The sequence below is a fragment of the Neolamprologus brichardi genome, chromosome 12, assembly GCF_056152115.1.
Source record: "Neolamprologus brichardi isolate AB-2024 chromosome 12, ASM5615211v1, whole genome shotgun sequence".
Taxonomy (NCBI): domain Eukaryota; kingdom Metazoa; phylum Chordata; class Actinopteri; order Cichliformes; family Cichlidae; genus Neolamprologus; species Neolamprologus brichardi.
In genome coordinates this window covers 34,585,250-34,606,044 of record NC_142115.1, presented here as the reverse complement: position 1 = coordinate 34,606,044, position 20,795 = coordinate 34,585,250, and the positions used below count along the sequence as shown (strand labels likewise).

At 39.6% G+C, this 20,795-nt stretch overlaps 1 protein-coding gene across 4 annotated transcripts in view; it reads left to right on the top strand.

Moving 5' to 3' along the window:
- fras1 (Fraser extracellular matrix complex subunit 1) overlaps window positions 1-20,795 on the top strand; it is a 337,242-nt gene that overhangs the window by 178,435 nt on the left and 138,012 nt on the right. For all 4 annotated transcript variants that reach the window (XM_087849466.1, XM_087849465.1, XM_087849467.1 and 1 more), the window contains 3 exons: window positions 550-690; window positions 2,714-2,860; window positions 20,018-20,173. In XM_087849466.1, coding sequence (XP_087705592.1) covers window positions 550-690; window positions 2,714-2,860; window positions 20,018-20,173 — 444 coding nt within the window. The remainder of the gene's footprint in view (window positions 1-549; window positions 691-2,713; window positions 2,861-20,017; window positions 20,174-20,795) is intronic.

Below are 20,795 nucleotides of genomic sequence, written 5' to 3'. Positions count from 1 at the left end.
GTTCGGTACATAGGATATGTAGTTTAAAACTGTAATAATATGCCTGTTAGAACAGCTTGTATAAACTAAGTTGGGTTTTTTTAAACTTGACTTGACTTGAAGGTTGAGAAGCATACAACAGCAGATGCCAACTATATTCATCAAGCAAGCTGAGGTAACGCTTCACTGTAACGTAGCTACTGTACGAATTTAGCAAAAACTGCTTTGCGATGTTAGCAGAGAGGATCGGTTGAAAACTGTAAGCTGGGCAATTTATAAAGTTAGTCCCAGAAGTTTACATAAGGAACTCCAGTCGTTCCTTGGATACTGTTTTTCTTGAGATTTTGTTATTGTGACAATAGCAAAATCTCAAAAGTTGGTCCATCTCCTTTTAATTCAACTCCCAAAACCCATTTCTAGAACAAAAGTGCCATCCACTCATCTTTTTTCTGTTGTGGCTGTGCTATAGTGAAGAAGGCACAGCTGGGGATTGAGCCTCCTCCTCTCTTTCTCCTTTATACTTCTTTTTTTCATGGTGACCATGTCGCTGCTCTTTGTTTTCTTTTTCAGAGTGTCATCCCTCCTGCTGGCAGTGTGCTGGGCCATCTGCAGACAACTGTACGTCCTGTCCCTCCCCGTCCAGCCTGTACGAGGGCCGCTGTGTCCCCACATGCCCACAAGGCTTCTTTATTCAGGACAACCAATGCCAAGGTGAGAGCACGTACACACACATATCTGCTTTTGTACTCACACTCACACTCAGTGTCATAGTTTTGCTTAGCCTAAATTCTAACCTTAACAGTAAAACACACAAAAAAAGTCTTTACTTTGCAAAAATGGTCTCGAGGTTAACTGCTCCTTAAAAAAGGAAGTGAAACAATGGCAAATGTGTGGTTCTAGGCGTTTATTCTTGATTCACTCACCTATTTCATGATTTCTTTTATTTGCCAGTGTTTAAAACCCGAGACTGAGAAAAATACCAACAACTGGTTCCAAAAGAAAACAGATGGGTGCTGGTTCTCAGGACCACATCAACACAAGACTAATAACTAGTGTTTTATTCAGTATGACCCAAAAAAATTACTCTCTTTGCATTTGACCCATTCACTCAGTGAAGCAGTGGGCAGCCACTAAGCAGGCACACCGGGGAGCAGTGTGTAGGGACGGTACCTTGCTCAGGGGTACCCGTTCAGTGGATTCGAACCCCCAACCTTCCGATCATGGGGTGACAATTCGACCTACTGAGCTATCCCTACCCCAAAGGCACTGCTAGGATTCGAACCCAAGATCTCCTGTTTACTAGACAGTTGCTTTAATCAACTAAGCCACAGCACCACCAAAGCACAGGGTCAAAGATTTATACAGCTAATAAGTTGTGATGGTTTTGCCTGTAAAGCCGAACTGGCAAGACTTACAGACGTGAAAGAATAAAATAAAAAATTCATCATTTTTATCTTACATACACAGATTTATTTGGTTTTGGTAAATATCCTGGGCTACCAGTAGCTGTGAAATGTATGCGAGTGCTACAGGTAACCTGATTTGGATGCATGTGGCTGTCTCGCAGAGCGGTAATCAGAATTTATTACTATGTTTGTCCAAACTTTATATATCTGACCCATTAAATGACTCTCATTCCTCAGTGTGGCCCTCAGTGAACACATGTTAACCTTAGCTGGGCTCTTCTCCCCATCTACCCCCCGCCCCTCTATGACTCGCCTACTTAATGAAAATCCATTTGCTCTAATCTCCAACTCATTACCTCAGCTCGGTGTATTGACTCTGACCTCATTTGAAACGAGATGACCCGTTCTATCTTCCATTTACCAGCTTTATTCTTCGGTCTTTTTAAAATGTGCTAAATTTTATTGTTCATCTTGTAAAAAACAACAAGAAAAAAACTTTTTGAAGACCTCAGAGGATCACATATTTAAACCTGGCTTCAGTAATTGACCGATGACGATGGATACCAAGACAGTTAAGAAGAGCGATGCACTCACATCGTCTTGGATTACACAATAAATGGGCTCTGCTTGCTGACTTGGCCTTATCTCCCTCAGTACTGACTGGCTCATTAGAAAGTACCCAGAAGAAGAATTGTGTTTCAGTGTAGATGAGAATAAACGTTTGGTACAAGTGGCGTTGGTGACTTTTAATGTGAGGCAATAAGAAGGCTGTGTGTTGCTTAAATGCACCAAATGACGTGTAATGTGAAAGTTATGGCTCATAACGACGAAGCCAGAAAGCATTAGCATCAACTCTCCATCAGCTCTGTCTCCGTCTCCTGAAGCCAGCTGTTTGTTAAAAGCCAACAAGAAATTAAGCTCTGACAAACCTGCTGTACACCATCCACCCTGCACCGTGCATGAGGCAAAATTAAAGAGTGGCTAATGAACAACCTACAAACTGTATATCAAGGATACACACCCTGTACCTTGTAGCCGGTCTGACTGAGTGAAAAAACAGAGGATATTGCCTGCTGAGCCGAGCCTGGCAGCGAGCTGTCAGTCACAAAGTAGTTATGTCCCTGCTCTGCATGGCATCGTAACATAAGAAATGAACACTCTGCAGTATGCAGGAAGACTCGAAACCAAAGACTTCATTGTTTTTAGTGACCACCGCAGTGTTCCAACAGCACTAACACGTCCAAGCAGTCCAGTTGAACTGTGCTGTTGTGAGTTTCCATGCGCATATGTAGTATGTCATCACCTGTCTTTGTCCCCCTGTCTCTCAGCGTGCCATCCCTCCTGCCAGACCTGCTCCGGTCCCTCCCAGGCCGACTGCATCGCCTGCCCCCAGCTGGTGTCCCTGCAGAGTGGCCACTGCAGGGCAAACTGCCAAGAGGGGCATTTCCTTAATGCTATCTCTGGAGAGTGCGTCAGTAAGTCAGACTGTGTGTAAATGTGTGTGTGAGAGAGTACGGATGGTTTAATGCTCATTTATATGCCATTTGCGCAAAGCTTTCATCAAACACGCTGCCATGAGTGCTGTTTTTTCACTTCGAGTGGCACCCACGGGAGTAGAACTACCAACCTTGGCAGCGAGAGTCCCTTGCTCTGCCCAGTTTAGTTTTGCATGATCGCACATAGAGACAATTCCTGCGTGTCTGAAGCTCCAGTAATCTGCATTATTCATCAGAAATGCCAGTCATCTTTGTAAAATAGATGGTCTTAGAGTTGGTTTCACTTTCTGCTTCAGGGTTTTTCCTGGGTTAGCTTAAGCCTTTAGCAGGGCGACTACACTCGTGAGTACATACAGTCAGGGCGATAGGTCTGTGTTGCATTACTGGGCAGAAATCTGTGCTTTTTAATGTTAATTACAACTATTTAGCTGAACAAAAATGTCCATTATTCTTGAGTAAATGAAATCTCATTTTCCCATACTGAGTTTTTGGGTAGCCACCAAAAACTCCTCGATGAAGAACTTGTACTGTATTTCACTCTGCAGGCTTCTAGATAATTTATCTTCAATATCCACGAGAACAGTTGGACATAAAGCAGATTTTGTCCTTTTTTTTCCCCCAGAACACTTATTTCAGATCTAAACACCATATTGAAATTCTTACATCAGTTGTTATCATTTTTATACATATCACCTGTGAGCAGTATCCTCTATCGACTCTCTACTAGGGACAGCAGGCAGTTAAAGTGTAAAACATAAAGTGGATAGAGGCATGGTGGAGGTTTCACTCACATGACATCCACTCAAGGATCCAATAATTAGATTGCATCAGTCTGATCAAATCACAAAAGTTACATTAGGTGAAAATGGGACAATCTTGTTGTTGTCAGCTCAGTTAATATTATCCTAATTGTGTGTGTGAGGACACCCACTCACTGAGTAGTGCACGGTTAGTTTTCAAGTTCGACTCCTTCACACAGATCTGTGTTATCACTGGTTACAAAGGAAAAATCTACAGTCTCTGTTAGTTTGAGGCTGCAGTGATAGCAGCTAATAACATCTGTTGAGTGTGCTGAAAACCTCTGATGTTCAAAGAAATCTTTAGTATGAATAAAAAGACTCTTATAATAGACTTTCCCTTATTTCCAGTTCTCTAAATCAGCGGCCCCCAACCCCCGGGCCTCGGACCGGTACCGGTCCATGAGTCGCTTAGTACTGGGCCGCGAGAGTTGAGGCTCAGGTGTGAAGTGTATAGTTTTCAGGGGTTTTATTGGTTTTCAGCGTTATTTTGTTATCGTTTTGATCATTAACTCGGTTTTCCTGGGTCTTTTCACGTGTGTTATGAATAAATCTTCTTTTTTTCGGTACCGGTACTAGTTTTATTTTGTTGTATTTATCCACGACACCTTAAAGGCCGGTCCGTGAAAATATTGTCGGGCATAAACCGGTCCGTGGCGCAAAAAAGGTTGGAGACCGCTGCTCTAAATGATGGGAATGTTGGCATTAAATTCATCAAACCTATAGACAAATAAAAATACCAGTTTCTCTGAAAGTGCATCACAACTGATTTTTGTTGCTGATTAACTCCCCGGCATCAAAAATCACTTAAATAATCAAACCTACTGACAGACTGAAACTGAAAAATCTGCAGGATTAATTCGATAATGTGAATTATAGCAGCTGCTCTAGTTAGCCAATCAGCTGTCTCGAAATAAACCACAAATGCAATAAAAAGGCTTTTATATGGTAGCTTGTTTTCACTGAGCTGACTGTTATCATGCATATAATATATTTTTGCATACCTTTTCATCCCCATTTATCAAAAGAAGCTGTGACAAATGGAACTAATAATCTTTTGCTGCACAGATGGAGGAAACTGCTGTAGTTTAGGTTATAATGCTTGCCTTTCACAATGTTAACTCTCCACATTGAAACATAATGCTTGGTCATGAAATGTTTTTTAAAAATTGCTCAGTGAACAAAGTTCAGTATAAACTGTAATAGTGAATGGTCCTTACAAGCAGGTGTGTTTGAGGAATTCTGTGTGAATCCACTATTGTCATTCCTGATGCATCACTGCACTGAGGCCAAAGCACTGTGAGGTGTAATTGGCTTTGACAAAACAGCAAAATCTGATAGGAATGAAAACAAGCTGAGTTTATAGAGACACACCAATGTGTAAAAAACACATCAAAATAATAAAAAATGGTGGCTATAACCTAAATCTGCAGAATAGAGTGAGTTAAAATAGGAAAACACATTCCTAACTAGATCCTTCCCCTCCTACAAGTTACTGGATAAAAGTTTTTTATCATTAGTGTTTTTAAAAAACAACTTTTAATGAGTTTGTGGCTCCCGGTTTCAGACAAAAATCCATGGAGATAACGGTGAATTTTCATGAGATCTTTTCTCATAAACACCAGCTTACACTTCACTTCCTCCCCACTCGTCTTCTTCGTTGTCCCCAAAGTACGCTGCTTGTCTTTAGCAGGCAAAGTGACAGAAGATAAATAGAAAATGTAAGATTAGTTTGTGTGCGTGTCCTCTGATGTTGTCCTCCTCCTTCCTGGTTAATGAAATGAGTTTTTACCTATCTGGGCTGCAGGCTATAGATTATAAACAGGCATATTTACAAGATGAGAAGTCAGCATGGAGGAGATAGTGGGGGGGTAAACAAAATCTGAGGGGAAAAAAAATCGACTTTTAATTACAGTTTTTGATGACGTGCACTGTTTGGAGATGTAAAACTGCAACAAGATTTAGCCCCACTCGTACGTGCACGTGTGCGGACATGCACGGCTGGCTCGTGTCCACACGCACATGCACGGTGAAACAGAGACACACAACCTAATCTCAAATGGGTCAAGCTCAGCCAAACTGTAGTTAATAAAAGATGCCTTTTGGCACTTCTGGGCCACAGAAATACAGGTCATCATTTCTGCATAGTCAGGACACACAAAAACATGCAGACACACACACGTATATACACACAACCTGCCCCTACGAGCTCTAATTCTTATACTCATAGCTTCCAAAAAACATTTCCACATTATTTTTCTCTTCACACACATTTTATTTCTTCTCTTTCTCACACGCACACACGGAGACTCAGATTATCTCGGTCCATCCTGCGCTACCATCACTGTTACACAACTCCTTTGGGCAATTGAGGCGTTTCCTCTCAGTTGGGAGTTCACACGAGAGCAGCCATCAGACGGAGATGCCTCCTTTTATTCTCCTCCTGTCCGTCTCTCTCTGTCACACTCTGTTTCTCCTGGTCTGTGTTGGAACTTGAGGGACTCTCCTTTCATCAGTATTCAAAAGCACAGAGAGTCCAATCCCATATATATGCAGCTGTTCCTTCTAGATTCGCCAGATTTTGCAAGTTATTTGTGATGTTTTTGCAGAAATGTTCGTATCTGCTGGAGATACAGACCAACAGGCTGTACCTTTAAAAATGACTTGTTTCTCACAGTTAACTCCTTTTAATTGACCAGTATTCAGTTACTTGTTACAGTTACTGCTTTAAAGTTTTCATGTGTGCGACTCAGACTCTGGCAAAAGTGACTCAGCCAAGATGGGTGCTGAGATACAGACCAACAGGTCTGTATTTCCCACTTATGCCAGTGGCCTCAGGTGCATGATGGGAGATAGTGATGAGTCAGGCGTGTGTAGAGATTAAGAGCATGTGGGTTTGGTTTTCTGAAAGTGACCTGAATCTGCAGTACAGCTGCACACTGTAAGAAGTACTGACAGCCAGCTTTGCCAGCATGAAACTACTGGGTAACCTAAGCTTTACAGTGTGTAAATGTAGGAAATTCAATGCATATTTACTATTGTTCCTTTTATTTATGCCATAGTCAGACCAGGCAGTGTTTTTCCAGTCTCCTGGTGTCCAGTTTTGCTGAGCCTGTGTTAATTTTAGCCTTGTGTAACACAGTTTTTTTTTTTAAAATCTTTGCTCCATATGATGTCACAGGGAGAGGATATCCTAATATGGTCCTCTCAGGAACACAGGTTCACACTTGGCTCTAGTCACCTGCTGTTCAAACCTTGTGTTTGCAAGGAGCAGCCAGTCAAAAGAAATTTGATGTAAAGCTACAAAATTATGTTTAACTTGACCTGTGAATAGGGATGGGTATCGTTTAGGTTTTATCCGATACCGGTGCCAAACCGGTACTTTTGAAATGGTGCCGGTGCTTAAACTGGTGCTTAAAGAATAGAGAACACACACTTTGTCCAAAAACCTCTCATGTTCAGCTGTTTTTTTGTAAAAAGACAACAATGTTATCCTTTTCTGCAGCTATGAGGCATATATGGTATCACTCTTGGCTGGAAGCAGTGCTTAAACAATGGAAAAAACACAAACTTTGTCCAAAAACCTCTCATGTTTAGCTGTTTTCCACTTTTTCTTTGGTCATTTTATCCTTTTTGGCCAGGGTGAAGGGAGTATCTGCCATCAAACAAGAAGACAGCTGCATGTAGCTATGATGATGTTTGCTAGTTCACCTTACATGCATTAATGTAATAACGTGGTTAGCCTACTCAACGTAAATTACACACGAACAACATTAAGCTACTCACGCAGAGAAGTAAATGTGCGCTGCTTTTCGGTCTGGTTACTACCGTTTATGTCAGAACCGGTGCCATCATGGCACCGGATACCGGTACCCATCCCTACCTGTGAACCACTGAAGAAGGCAAATACAGTCTAAGAATGAAATATACAAAGTTGCAAATAAGCCATGCTGTTGGTATGAAGATTAATGAACTCTGCAACAATCTGGAGCTCCGTAGACTTTTACTTCAGTCTCTGTTTTGTCATAAAGATTATAAACAGATGGAATCGGTCATTTTCAGATCCTTGCAAAGGGCTTGTTGTAGTTCCTCTCTATGAGAGTTCCCAACGGTACTTTCACTCTGGCCAGCCTGATACCTCTTGCTCTCTTCTCTCTCTCTTTTCTTTTTTTTAAAGCTTGACTTTTAAAGTAAAGACAATCAGCTTCTGAGCCAGTGATGAGGAAAGATCTGAGTTTCAAATAAAGGAGTGTTTGTGGAACGCTTTCCCTCAAAGCTTACAGCTGCGAGAGTTTTTTTGCATCATGATTGTGCTGGAGCCGAACATGTGAGGTTTAAAATAGGCCTGCACACATGAATGCATCACCATAGAAACACAGCATGCCAACACTGAAATGAAAGACATGGGATCATGTTCTTTTTTTTTTCTTTTCTTTTCTGCGTGGTCAACTGAGAATAAAATCCCTCCATGGAAACGCATTTAAGAAACGTTGGTGCCTACGGCAACAGATGCTGCGAATGTCTCTTTTCAAGCATCTGTCAAGTGCTGATGCTGAAGGCCAGCAGGAATAGGAGCGGTTTAGAATGGGTTACTGCTGATTGTGTTGCTCAGTTTAGTTGAAATATAACTTTTTTCCCAGCTTTGAATGCACAACTGGTTTGTTTTTTTGTTATCCTTTGACATGTAGCACTTTCTCATTTCACGTATTGGTTACTTTTTTACCTTGAAACCAGTTAATCAGAGAAAATGGAGAAAATAGACAGGACTGAGGCAGAGCTGTTGAATTTATGCTTTCAAGACTGTGTCAAGATCTGTGTACTTGACTTTTAGCAGTGCAAACATTATAAAACATTAAATAGATGACCTGCAGAAATCTTACATCATAATTAGACCCTCAGGGAATCATAGTTATTTTACAGGTTAAATAAAAGCATTGGCTTGTAATTAAATTGCTAAATGTGGAAGCCAATTGACACGGCATTGTGAAAAGGGTTATTATTTTATTGTGTTATTTTTTTATTTTATTTTACATTTTGCTCCAGGGAAGTACTCACAGATAATTACAGCTCAGGCAAATTGAATGCCCTGCGTTTGATGCATAAACACTATAATTACTGTGAGTGTCATTACAAAATGATGCTGAATTGTTTCCTGATTTAGTGTTTTAGTCTGTTTTGTTTTTCGGTTAAGCTTTATGTCTTTAGCACTTTTCAGACAAATCAGATGGAATTAAAAATGCTTTTAAAGCAACAGACAAAAGTAAAATTGATCAGAGACTGTGCACAAAAAAAACTATTTAACAATAAAAAAAAATAGGTAGTTAAAATAATAAAACAGAACTTGCTTTCAGGAAACATAAAAACATAAAATTAACATTAAAATGACATATTGATCATATTAAAACAGGAAAACTGAACGAAAGAATGATAGAAATAAAATAAAGTATAGAAATTATTAAATTATATTAATTTAATTTAGATCTAAAAATATCCAGATTTCCAGCTCCTCTCACTTCCTTTCAAATGTTGTTCAGTGGCTCTCAGCAGCATCAGCAAATGTTTGTCTTCTGCTTTGTGAAGCAGCTTCAACAGGAACCTGAACATTTCAGTGTTCCTCCTGGAAACTAATATGAGAATTTAATATTGTTGGGAAAACTGTCAGGTAACAACAGCTGTAATGGGTTCTTTCTTTCTGGTTAACCACTGCTTTAAAGCAGGTTATTGTAGCTAATTGTCACAATAAAGACACCAAGAAGTATTTCAAAAGCAGTTAAAAGTAGGTGTTTTAGCTGTTCAATATAACAATATATATCGGATGACGATACAAAACGTCTATCGTTTCATTTTACGCTATCGTTTGTTTCGTGATGTTGCAAATTAAACTGTTTACAGCAATATTTTTTCATCGTTTTGATGGTCGCTGTAGTGGCTATATTAATTTATTAAAGTTCTCTCTTTCTCTTATATTTCATATGACCACATTATGACTGTTTATACGCGTTGTCGTTAGCAACCACGACGGTAAAACAATGGCGTGGCCCTGCCGTCCGCTTCTTTGTTTTGCATATTAACCTTTCACAATAAAGCTCAAGATCCTGTTGAGACTTTTCAAAATAAATTAAATCCCGTGAAAGAGTATGCAGAGTGTTTACGGATGAGAAGCAAAAAAGAGGCGTCAGGTGCTAGAAAATAAACCTTAGACGCAAACGTTAGAACAGGCTTTTCCCCGCAGCACGCCGTTACAACTTATGTCTAAAAATGTCAGTATCGGTTAAAAGTCTCGACTCCAGCTACACGACGCCCAGCTTAAACACTTAAGTCAAGCTGCCCGAGATTAACAGAATTTACAGAAAATGTTAAATTTTTGTGATTTATATCGTTATCGGGACGATAGATGTCTTATGTCGGGAGATAAGATTTTGGTCATATCGCACAGCCTTAGTTAAAAGACTACTCCCCACCCTAATACTGACTTGTCAAACAGGGACTGTTTTCAGGGGACTGAGCTAACCACAACTTTAGAGGACAGAAGGAAGTAGAGCTTCTTTAATAGCTGCATGTTTAAATCCATGTCTTTGTTAGCACACCATGTCTAACCTTCCTGTTGTGTTTGGGTCAAATCTGACCGATTTACAAATTCAAAAACTCATAAACATTGTGTTTACATTGGATTGCCTCAAGGCCTTATGACATCCTCCACACTATGCACATATAAAAGTGATGAGCACCTGTTTCGTTCATCTTTGAAATCTTTGTTTCTTATGTTAATTTAAGAGCTGTTAAAACTGACTGGCCAGTCAGGGGGTGGGAGTGCACACAACAGGAGGGCTAGTGGAGGTGAGATCAGCCTCACAGGACCATACAACATCTGCTTTTATTACACCTTTAACTTCCAATAAAGATGATGTCATGCGTTTGCTCTTCCGTCAGCTCTGGCGCCATCCCCACTCTCAGACTCCCTAAGAAATACATTTCATTTACTTCCACCGAGACACATTAGTGTCTTGATTTTCTTGTATGACTCTCATTAAATAAGTTTCTATTTCGTGTATCGCAGGGGAAGCAGAGAAGAAAGCATGATATCGGACAATGTCTCATATAAATCCAGTGCACAGGAGAATACCACCATCCTGATTGTGTGCAGGGCATTTATAAGTCTAGAATCCCTTTTCATGTGCTTCAAAAATGGTAACTGTGCCATAAAGAGGGACTCTAAGGGCCCAAATCAATACCATTTTAGTTTTATATTCAGTTATAGGCTGCACAGTCAATAATCCCTGACGCCTGAGTTATCTTATCTCTGCCACAAAGCCATTTGTTCAGCGCTCAGAACTGGATCGCCCGGAGAGTTTTGGCAGGGGAAAATGCTGATGCGTGTTTTGTTGTAAAGTGACATGATATGAAAGGTGTGAATGTGCGATGACGGTGGGGGAGTTCGTTTTTCTCTTCTTTTCCTTCTTACACTCGGTTAATATCGGACCTGCTTCAGAAATATAGTATGACTCACCTGGGCAGATGCCAGGTTTAGAAGAATGGAGTGTAAGTACCTGTCAGAGGAAACGCTGCTCTGCAGGCAGTAATCGGACTTTCTGAGTTAAAGGCAGCTATTCAGAAATAAGTAAGAAGATCAAAAAGCTGTCAGACGTGGACAGGACAGACATTTTTCAGAGCCTAGGCTCACACTCTTGGAAAACCTGCATGAACTATGAAGATTTGTTTTGCTGAGCAAAGTTGGTGAAGAACTCTAACCAAAAAAACTTAAACCAGATAACCACAGGCTTGCCTAAACCTTAACCCCTCTAGATATAGCAGATGATAAGTGTGGGGTAAGCAGGTCTGAACAAACTATATGTGGGACATCAATCCAATCCAACTTTATTTATAAAGCACTTTAAAAACAACAAAGTAATAATAAAACAGAGATAGCAGTTAAAAACCATACATTAAGCAGACAAGGAAACAAATATAAATAACAATAAAATGAATACATAAATGAAAAAGAAGATAAAAATAAATCAGTATATATATTAAATATTAAAACATGAGTAAAATAGACAATAATAATACAATGAATAAGATTAACACAATAAAAGGATTAAGAGTGACCGATAGCTGACTAAAACTGACTACAAGCTGACATCACATGGTTGGACGTAGGTAACTTAACAAAAGTCAATTCAGTCTATCATGTGCAAATTATTCTGTTAGGTGTTTTCTTCCTTTGAGCCTTTGAAAATGGGGGACTGTGTATAACAGTCCTTAAGTGTTAATGCATTAATTAAAGACCCCGAATTAAAGTCGGAAGTCTACACTTCAACCACATTTATGTTGGTGGACTTTAAATCCCCTCTGGTGGTGTATGAGGCAGAATTGCAAAAAATGATGTCATCGTCCAAATAATTATAGACTTTTCAAGTGTTTGACTCGCAGGACCTTTGGAGACTCAGATAAATTGTATCAACCCTTCAGCTTGTTTATTTCTGTCTAAAGCTGGGCACTTTAACATGGAAGTTCATCGAGAGTTTCTATAGGTTCACAGTCGTCCAGGTCATGGGTGACTTGATTGTTTGAAAAGAAGGCACCCGGTTTTTGTAGATGTTTTGCGTCTCATCCAAGATGCTTCTTTAGTTCTAGAACAGCTGATGGAGAGTCGTGAGTAACCATGGATGTGTCATCCACGGGAACATCTCCAACTAGAGGGGAAACTCTTGTTTTTGTTTTAATATAGGGCTGTTTTAATTTTATGTTTTATGTGTTTTACTTATTTATTTTGTTGTTTTCTGTTATTCTATTGTTTTAACTTATTTTCTGTACAGCACTTTGTTCCTGTGCTGGGTATTTTAAAGTGCTTTATAAATAAAATTGGATTGGATTGGATTAGAGGTTTATTATTATCACGTCAGTTGTTTTAGACTGAAGAAACCTCTTGGATGAAACATGAAACTTTTTAAAAAACCTAAAAAATCGACCAGTTGCCTTCTTTTCAGGTTTTAAAGAGTTTACGGAGATGGATTCACTTATAAGCCAGCGTCAAGTTTTCATTAGAGGAACTGCAGTTCTTTTCTGCTTGACTTAATTTTCAGCCCCAGATGTTGCTGCATGAAATAACATTACGATACAGAACTGAGTCAACGTGGTCGTAGTTTCTCAGTTATCTGTGCTCACTAAAAGGCTTTGGGGGAAAAACAAACGAACAAACCCAGAGGCTGCCGTTTGGTTTATTATACTTTGACAAATGTATTGGATCTGACAATATAAATATTACTTCAGTGTAAAACCTCATCATGAAACTGAACCAGAGATTCGTTCGTTTAGTATGTTTAAAACATGAAGCTTTCCGAGAAATAATGTTAATGTGTGAAAATACATAACTTAAATCCTCCCACTTGTAATGCAGCAGTGTAATAACAACCGAACCAGCGTGGTTAGAAACGCATTAGCATAAGTGGGCGCCTATTTTGTAGTTTCTCACTTTGTCTTCCTCTTGAGATCTTTGATTTCTTTTTTTTAGCTGTTTAGTTCCGAACGGCATCGCATATACCTCACTGAACATGACCAAAATGCAAATGAAATAAAGATCCAGGGCGATGTGTGGAAATATGCAGGAGAAATGCAAATCCATTGACTCATTAGGGTGCAGCGTTTTCCATCAGTTCTCTTGTGTTGATTTTAAACTGAAGGTAAACTGCGTTTTTCCTCAGGGCTTGACTGACAGGCCAGTATCATCTTTATAAAAAAACAACAACACACATCCAAACATGCACTATGTTTTTACAGAAAATAAATCGATGAAAAACAGAAATCTAAAGAAAGAAAAGCCTATGAATACGTGTGTTTAGAAAACCATGGAAACTGTGAGTAAAATAAAACATGCCTGCAGGGGAAGGAAAAAATCTTGTTTTAGCCACATGAATAGAAAAAGAGGAAGAAGAGGCTTTTTTCCCCTACTTGGTTTAAAATTGAGGTCACGTCCAGTAGAAGCAGTTTTTGACGCAATCAGGCAACTTGGGAGTTTTGAATTACGCAGTTGAGTACGCACACCCACACTGGGCTTCTGGCTTTGCTTTTACTTATGTTTTACTGTTTTTCCATCTGTGCTGCTGCAGATTAAAACACTTAGAAACTCTTTCACAAACATAAAAGACTTTGCTTTGCTGTTTCTACTCTAAAGTTGTGATGCTTTATAAAAACAGAATGTAATGGTTCAAAAATTTCCCATATTTTAATCGCAAGTGAACATTGAAAAGATATTGTTTGTTTAAGCTGACAGATATCAAAGAACAGTAAGAACAAACCTTCATTCAATGCGATGAAGACGTCTAAAAACACAAAGTCCATGAAAATACCAAAGCAAAGCATCCACAAGTGTGATTACAAACAAAGGCTGGAAAAGCAACAGAAGACTACAGGACAGTGCAACAAAGACCAAAGGAAAAGCGAGGCGTAAACACAGACATTGAGGGCTAATGGATAATGAGACACAGCTGAACAGTCTTGATGCATGCTCAATCATCCAGGTAAGTAAATCCCAAAGAGTTGATTCTGTTCATCTGGACGTAGCGTTTCAGTTTCGTTTCGTCACTCATCCAAGTGATTTCTTCAGACTTCAGCTGAACAAATCAATAATGACAAGACACTGAAACTAAAACGAAGAGACTAGCAAAATAAAGCAGGAAACCCAAAACAGGAAAACGTCTAACACAGAGACTTGACAACAATGTGCAGGGACCAGCTACTCTAAAGCCCTGAGGATCTGAGAATATAAAGAGATGATGCTAATGAGGCAGTATGTGGGTTTAGCATTGTCTGGCTGAAATATGGAAGGCCTTCCCTGAAAACAGCATTGACTGGATGTTATATGTGTATATATGATGTTCTAAAACCTTTATACACCAGATCTTGAAAAGCTCATTCATGCTTTTGTGACTTCTAGATTGGATTACTGTAACTAAATCTACTTTGGTCTTCACTCCGCTCTCCTTCACAGACTTCAGCTTGTCCAGAATGCTGCGGCTCGCCTTCTGACTGGCACTAAAGCATGCCTCTATCACACCGGTTCTTATTGAGTTGCATTGGTTACCCATAAAATATTGCATTGAATTTAAAATATTGTTGCTCACCTTTAAAATTATAAATAATTTAGCCCCTCGTTATCTTGTCGATCTTCTTAGTCTATATGTCCCTGGGCGAGCCCTCAGGTCTTCAGCCCAATTACTCCTGGCTCAGCCTGGATCTAGACTTAAATCTAGGGGTGACCGTGCTTTTGCCCTGGCTGCACCGAATCTGTGGAACAACCTTCCCATCGCTATCCATGCGTCAGACTCCGTTTTATCTTTTAAATCCCGTTTAACTCTTTAAAGCCGGTCGGAGCAGGCACGCTCCGTTTTGCGCAACTACTTTTAAATCCTGGTAGCTCTGCAACCACGTAAGCTAGCGCAATATTTTTTTTTTGCATATGAAACCGGAGGAGTTGTACTTACATCTTATGCCATCAGCTTGTCCTCGGTCACAGTTTCCTTCCACATATAGCTTTGCAAAAAACTGCATAAAAAGCGCTTGCAGCAACAAAAACATAATATTCCAGAAACACGCTTTGCCGATCCGATCAGCTGTTCATAACACTTCCTACGTCCATCAGCGTGAACTATCGCATGTCCGCCATGACCTGCCCGAACCAGAAGTGACGTCATTTTCGCAGAAATGTAGTTTTTTACCATCAGGGCTTCATGAGCCTATACTGGTGTTTTTAAAAGTTATGTTTGACTTTATGACTTTCTGTGTCGATTCTGGGATGCTTAGGACTCATATTGCACTGCTGGAAATAGTTTATTTTGATGCATATGCTGCTTTTTTGCAAATTTGCACTATAATATTTATTTTCGTTTTTCCTGCAGTGTATAAAAATTGGTGTATTTCAAAAATAAAACTATGAAGACACTCAAAATAAATTTCCTGTGGTGGGAAACTATTTTGTGCAACTTTTTTGTATTTACAGTTTTGAGGGATAAGCCTCTTAAATTTCTCTAACTAGAAATATATGTTAAAAAAACAAAAACGATTTTCAATTTTTTTGTAGTTTATTGCACTTTTTTGCAATTTATGTAATTACTATGCACTTAATGCATACATATTATTAAAATTTAGGCTGTAATGGTTGTATTGATGTATACTGAATTGCTCCCAAAAATGGCACTACAGCATGTAAAAATATAATATAAGCTCTGGCGGACTCTATGGTAGGTCTTAAAGGGTTGAAAACTCATTTATTCAACATAGCTTTTCCATCTAGTTAGTGTCCCTGTTTTATATTTGGTTCAATTTCTTATTTATGTACTTTATCTTGTAGCTATATCTGCTCTTAGTAACTTTGTTCTTATATTCCCTTTTATTGTTGTATAATTAGTGCCCTTAACCTGATGACATATGTGGTACTTTGTTAATAGTCTTTTCTTTATTGTCTTAATTTTCCTGTTTTTATTGTAAAGCACTTTGGTGTACCGCTGGTCTTTTAAATGTGCTATACAAATAAAGTTGTATTGTATTGTATTATACACCATTTACCAGTGATGGTGGCTTTCCAGATATGCGTGCTGCTAATACACCCCCATACCATCAGAGATGCAGGCTAACAAAGTGAGTGCTGATAACAAGTTGGATGGTCCCTCTCTTGAGTTCAGACAACATGAGGTCAGATTTGGAGTTTCTGGCCATTTTAACTGAGCTTTGGCCCACAGAAGACATCAGTGTTTCTGGATCATGCGTGGATTGCACAGTGAACTGTGTTTACACTGATGGCGTGACAGAAACACGCCTGTTTTTTAACACAATGCTGCTTCAGGGCCAAAGATCATGGTCATCCATGTCCCATCCACTCAGAGATTTTTCCAGATACTCTGAATCTTTCGATCACATCATGTACTGCAGATAATGTGATATTCAATGTTTTTGCATTTTCACATTACTCTGAAATTGTTCTACAATTTGTAGTTTTGCAGATTGGTGAAACTCAGTCTCTCTAAGATGCTTTTATTGGAAGCAAAATGTTCCTCCAGCTGTTATTTTATAGCGCTGCTTCCTTTTCCATTGACTTGTTTTGCCCATCCCAACTTCTTTGAGATGTATCTCTGAGATTTTACTGTTAATATAATGTGGCTTTATGAGATTTGCAATCCTTCTGTTTTGATACATTTTATGTGGCATCCTGACTTTTCTGGAATTGGGTTTGCAGAAGTTCATTTCTTTAATATAGTAGCACTTAGTCGTGCAAATACTAAAGATCACCTAATGTTTTTTTTATGGCGCATCAACTTGTAATATCTGCAAACAGAATTAAAATGATAAATTGTTAGTGATACTTCTTTGTCCACCTCTTTTACTGCTGTCCTCACCATCACATAACTCCCCACTCTGCCTCATTGTTTCCACTATACATCGTTATCTCATCACAGACAAAATAAGGTACCCACTGCTGTGTCAGCCAGACACAACTCAGATACCATCAGATAAAACACCACCAGATGCTCATTGTTCTGTTAATCTTGGTGCCTTTTGGGAGACCTTGCTGCACTTAGTTCTGAGGGTATATACGGGTCTGTGGGTGGGGGTGTGGATGGGGGCAGCTTCTTTTTTACCTATCACTGGCATTTATCTTATGAGATCACAATTTTGGAGTTTAAAGGTGTGGAAAACAATAAAGGAATCATATTTACTCTCCTTTTATATCTTTAGTCAGAAATGCTTTGCTTTTAAAATCCTTCCTACTTATTTCTGCTTAATTTTTGCATGTTAGCAACAAACTCTGTTGTACTTTTGTTTGCAATGAGCTGATATTTAGTAAGTGTTCTCCACCAAACACCAGCAGTTGTCTAAAAAAATACAAACTGTGTGGTTTTACAAGCGCTCGAGCTATCAACACTTATTGTTGCCACATGCTCGGGCACCGTAATGCTGCATCGATTACTGTTGCTCTGAAGCAAGAAGCATCTGAGTTACCATCTGTCTTATTTTGGATTAAAGTGGGAGTCATTAGGCTGCAAACAGTAGTTTCTCCTTTTTCCTCATCTTAATATACATCTTACCACGAGTAAGCTTTTATTATACTAAGTGAAGGTCTTTCCAGCTTCTTGGGTAATGTCTCTGAGCGCTTACTGCAAGAAAGGACGTAAACAAGTTGAGAGGAACTCTTTTCAGTCAACTCACCTTGACCACAGTTTGTGGTTAAGTCAGAAACTAAATATACAAATCAAGCTGTTGGTGAAGCAGCAATAAATACCTCTGCTGTTAATTTCCTCCTTTGCCGCTACCTGCTGCCATCGTGTGAGGAAGTAAACGCAGAATAACAGGGGACAGTGGATGGGGCCATTGTCATAATCCATCCTTTTGAATCTCCATTATATCAGATTTTCTTTTAAACGGATTTAAAAGCCCTTAAAAGTTTGCAGGTTTGAGAAAGTCTAAAAAGAAAGCCAAAAGTTTTCAAAGTAAATGGAGAACTTATAAGCTCCCTGGCTCTTTCTCCCTTTACCCAGCTTATCACATCTTATTCTATTAAAATGATTTTATTTTTTCAGGAGAAATAGAGGAACTGAAGGCTGATTAAACAGAGTTTTGCAGTGAATGGGGAGTGTGGGGATAGCTGGACTGGAACATAAAGGGTTGATTTTGAATGAACCGAAAAGCAAAGACTGTCGAGCTGGCAGTTGGAGGTTTGGACGGTGCATGGCAGACGGAGATCGGGCAGACAGACAGCGGAAAAGATGAAGTTTAGAAAACATAAAGGCACGCTGGATTAAAACTTTGGACACGGGGAGCTTAATTAGCAGCAGTAGAGATGGGAGCTACATAGAAATTGGAATAAAGCAGCTGAAGATCATCAAGGTCTGGATGAAACACTGGGGTAGATGCCACGTCTAATCGTACAGACTTGTCCTGCTTACTTTTCCTTTTTCTATTTGTCTTAGTTTATTCCATAAGATGTGTGAGAGGGAGAGGCGAGGAGAGACATCGAGATGCAGCTGTATCGTCCGTCCGTTGCTTTGTTACAGCCTATTTTTGTGTTTTATGATCAAATATGTCAGACAAAGATAACTGCTCATGGAAAAGAACATATACATGCAGTGGCATAGAACATCTATGTGAAAAGTCCTCCTACAGCTTGAAAACCCAGAGTAGAAACATTTCTGCAGATCCTCAGTTAATCAGGCGCTTCAGCAAACTTTGTTCTGTCAGATAAAAACCATGTCGGACAGGGCAAAACAAAAGCTACAGGAGCGAGAGGATAAACGTTGACGACACAAGCAGTGCATTATGGGAAGTCCCCCAACAGCCTCAGTCTGAAGCGGAATAACTAAGGAAAGTTTGAGGCTTAGTTGTAGAAGTAGAGAGAGTGTCTGTCTCTTGAGCCCGAGCTGGGAGCTGAAGTGTCCACCTCCCATTCTACGTTTGGAAACCACAAATGAACCTGCAGTCTGACAGTGAAGTGCTCTATTGGGGTGATACAGTCCTATGTGGTCTTTAAGATAAGGTCGTTATTCAAGGCCTTGTCTGTGAGGAAAAGGAGTATGCATTCAATTCTGTATTTAACAGGGATACAATAAAGGGAATATCAGAGAAATCTGATCTCTTTCTATATTCTGTCAGTAATTCTCCTCCTCTGTCCAGAAGTGTTTTAAGATTTGAGACAAAAAGCACACTGACAGTGATTATCAGGTCACAGGAAGGAGGAAGCAAAGTGGGTTGGCGTTTTCCTGTTTCTCTCATAATTTAACATATACTTAACTACATCACTGAGGTCATCACTGTGGAGATGCCACTGAAGTTTTCATCAAAAGAAAGATCTGATTTTTTAAGTAACCACTGATAGTAAGTGGAGCAGACTTCTGCCTAACAACAGACATTTTAAAATCCTGTTTGAAAACCAATTTTTATTCTTTGGATAAAAAAAAAAATCATTTGTTTACATTTTCCTTGTTTTTTATGTTTTAATTGCGATTTTATTGTTTTAGCCATGCAGGAATTTTACTACTTTTAAACATGGATATAAATGAATCAACTCAACAAACTAGAGAAATGAAAAAAACAGGGGAACAGAGGAGAGAAACTGGAGCTCGTGAGCCGTTCGTAGTCAGAAACAGCGAGTTGTAACTGATTGGATTATTTTTGCTTTTCGTTTAAACAAAAACCAGCGAGGCGCCTGTTTTGCTTCAGATGCACATCAGCTCGTTTGATTTAAGAAAAGACGTTTTAGCATGGCGTTGACGAGTGACTGATAATGGCTTACATTTCTGTTTACATTGTGAAGATGAAAAAATACAAATCATTCTCTCTGTTATCTCCACAGAGTGCAGCTCGGACTGCCAGCGCTGCACAGCAGACCTCCAGACGGGCGTCGGCAGCATCTGTCTGTGGTGCAAAGTGCCAAGAATGTGGCTGCTGGGCGATCACTGTGTCTCTCGCTGTCCTCTGGGTCATTATGGCTGGCATGGAGCCTGCATCGGTAAGGACTTTTTACTTCTCTGCCTTTGTACAAGAAGGTCAGAGGTCAAGCAGTAGCTTTCTTTAATGTAGGGAAATCTAATCGAAGCTTTTATGTTTTATTCATCAATCAAACCTAACTCCTTGACCTGGGAGGGCTTGTTTCTCCACCCTCGGCTGACCTGAAAACAAGCAGGAGAAACACTTAAATCAAATGTTTAAACAAACAGTTGCTCTAGAAAAGAATTTCTAATTATCCCCTCATCCTCTTCAAAGCCATCATCCGCATTGTCTCCATTATCCTTATCCTCATCATACCTGCTCATTATTATTATCGTCCTCCTGCTCCTCCTCCTCCTCCTCCTCCTCATCCTGTGGTTCAGCCGCTGAGCAGCTGTAACAGCCTCCACGCTGATCTGCTGCGAATCTGCGCACAGGTTTAAATGCAGAGCGTGAACAGGAAGCCTCTGGCTTTAAGAGTAAAACCTCAGGAGTCTCATTTAGCTCAGCTGCAGCCAATAGCATACAAACACATTCATGCACACACAGTGACTACAACAGCTATGTGAAGAAAGCACAAGGTAGAGGAAAATAGCTCCCGTGGACACAGATCAAACCTCTCAGGTCAAACATGTGCTACACAA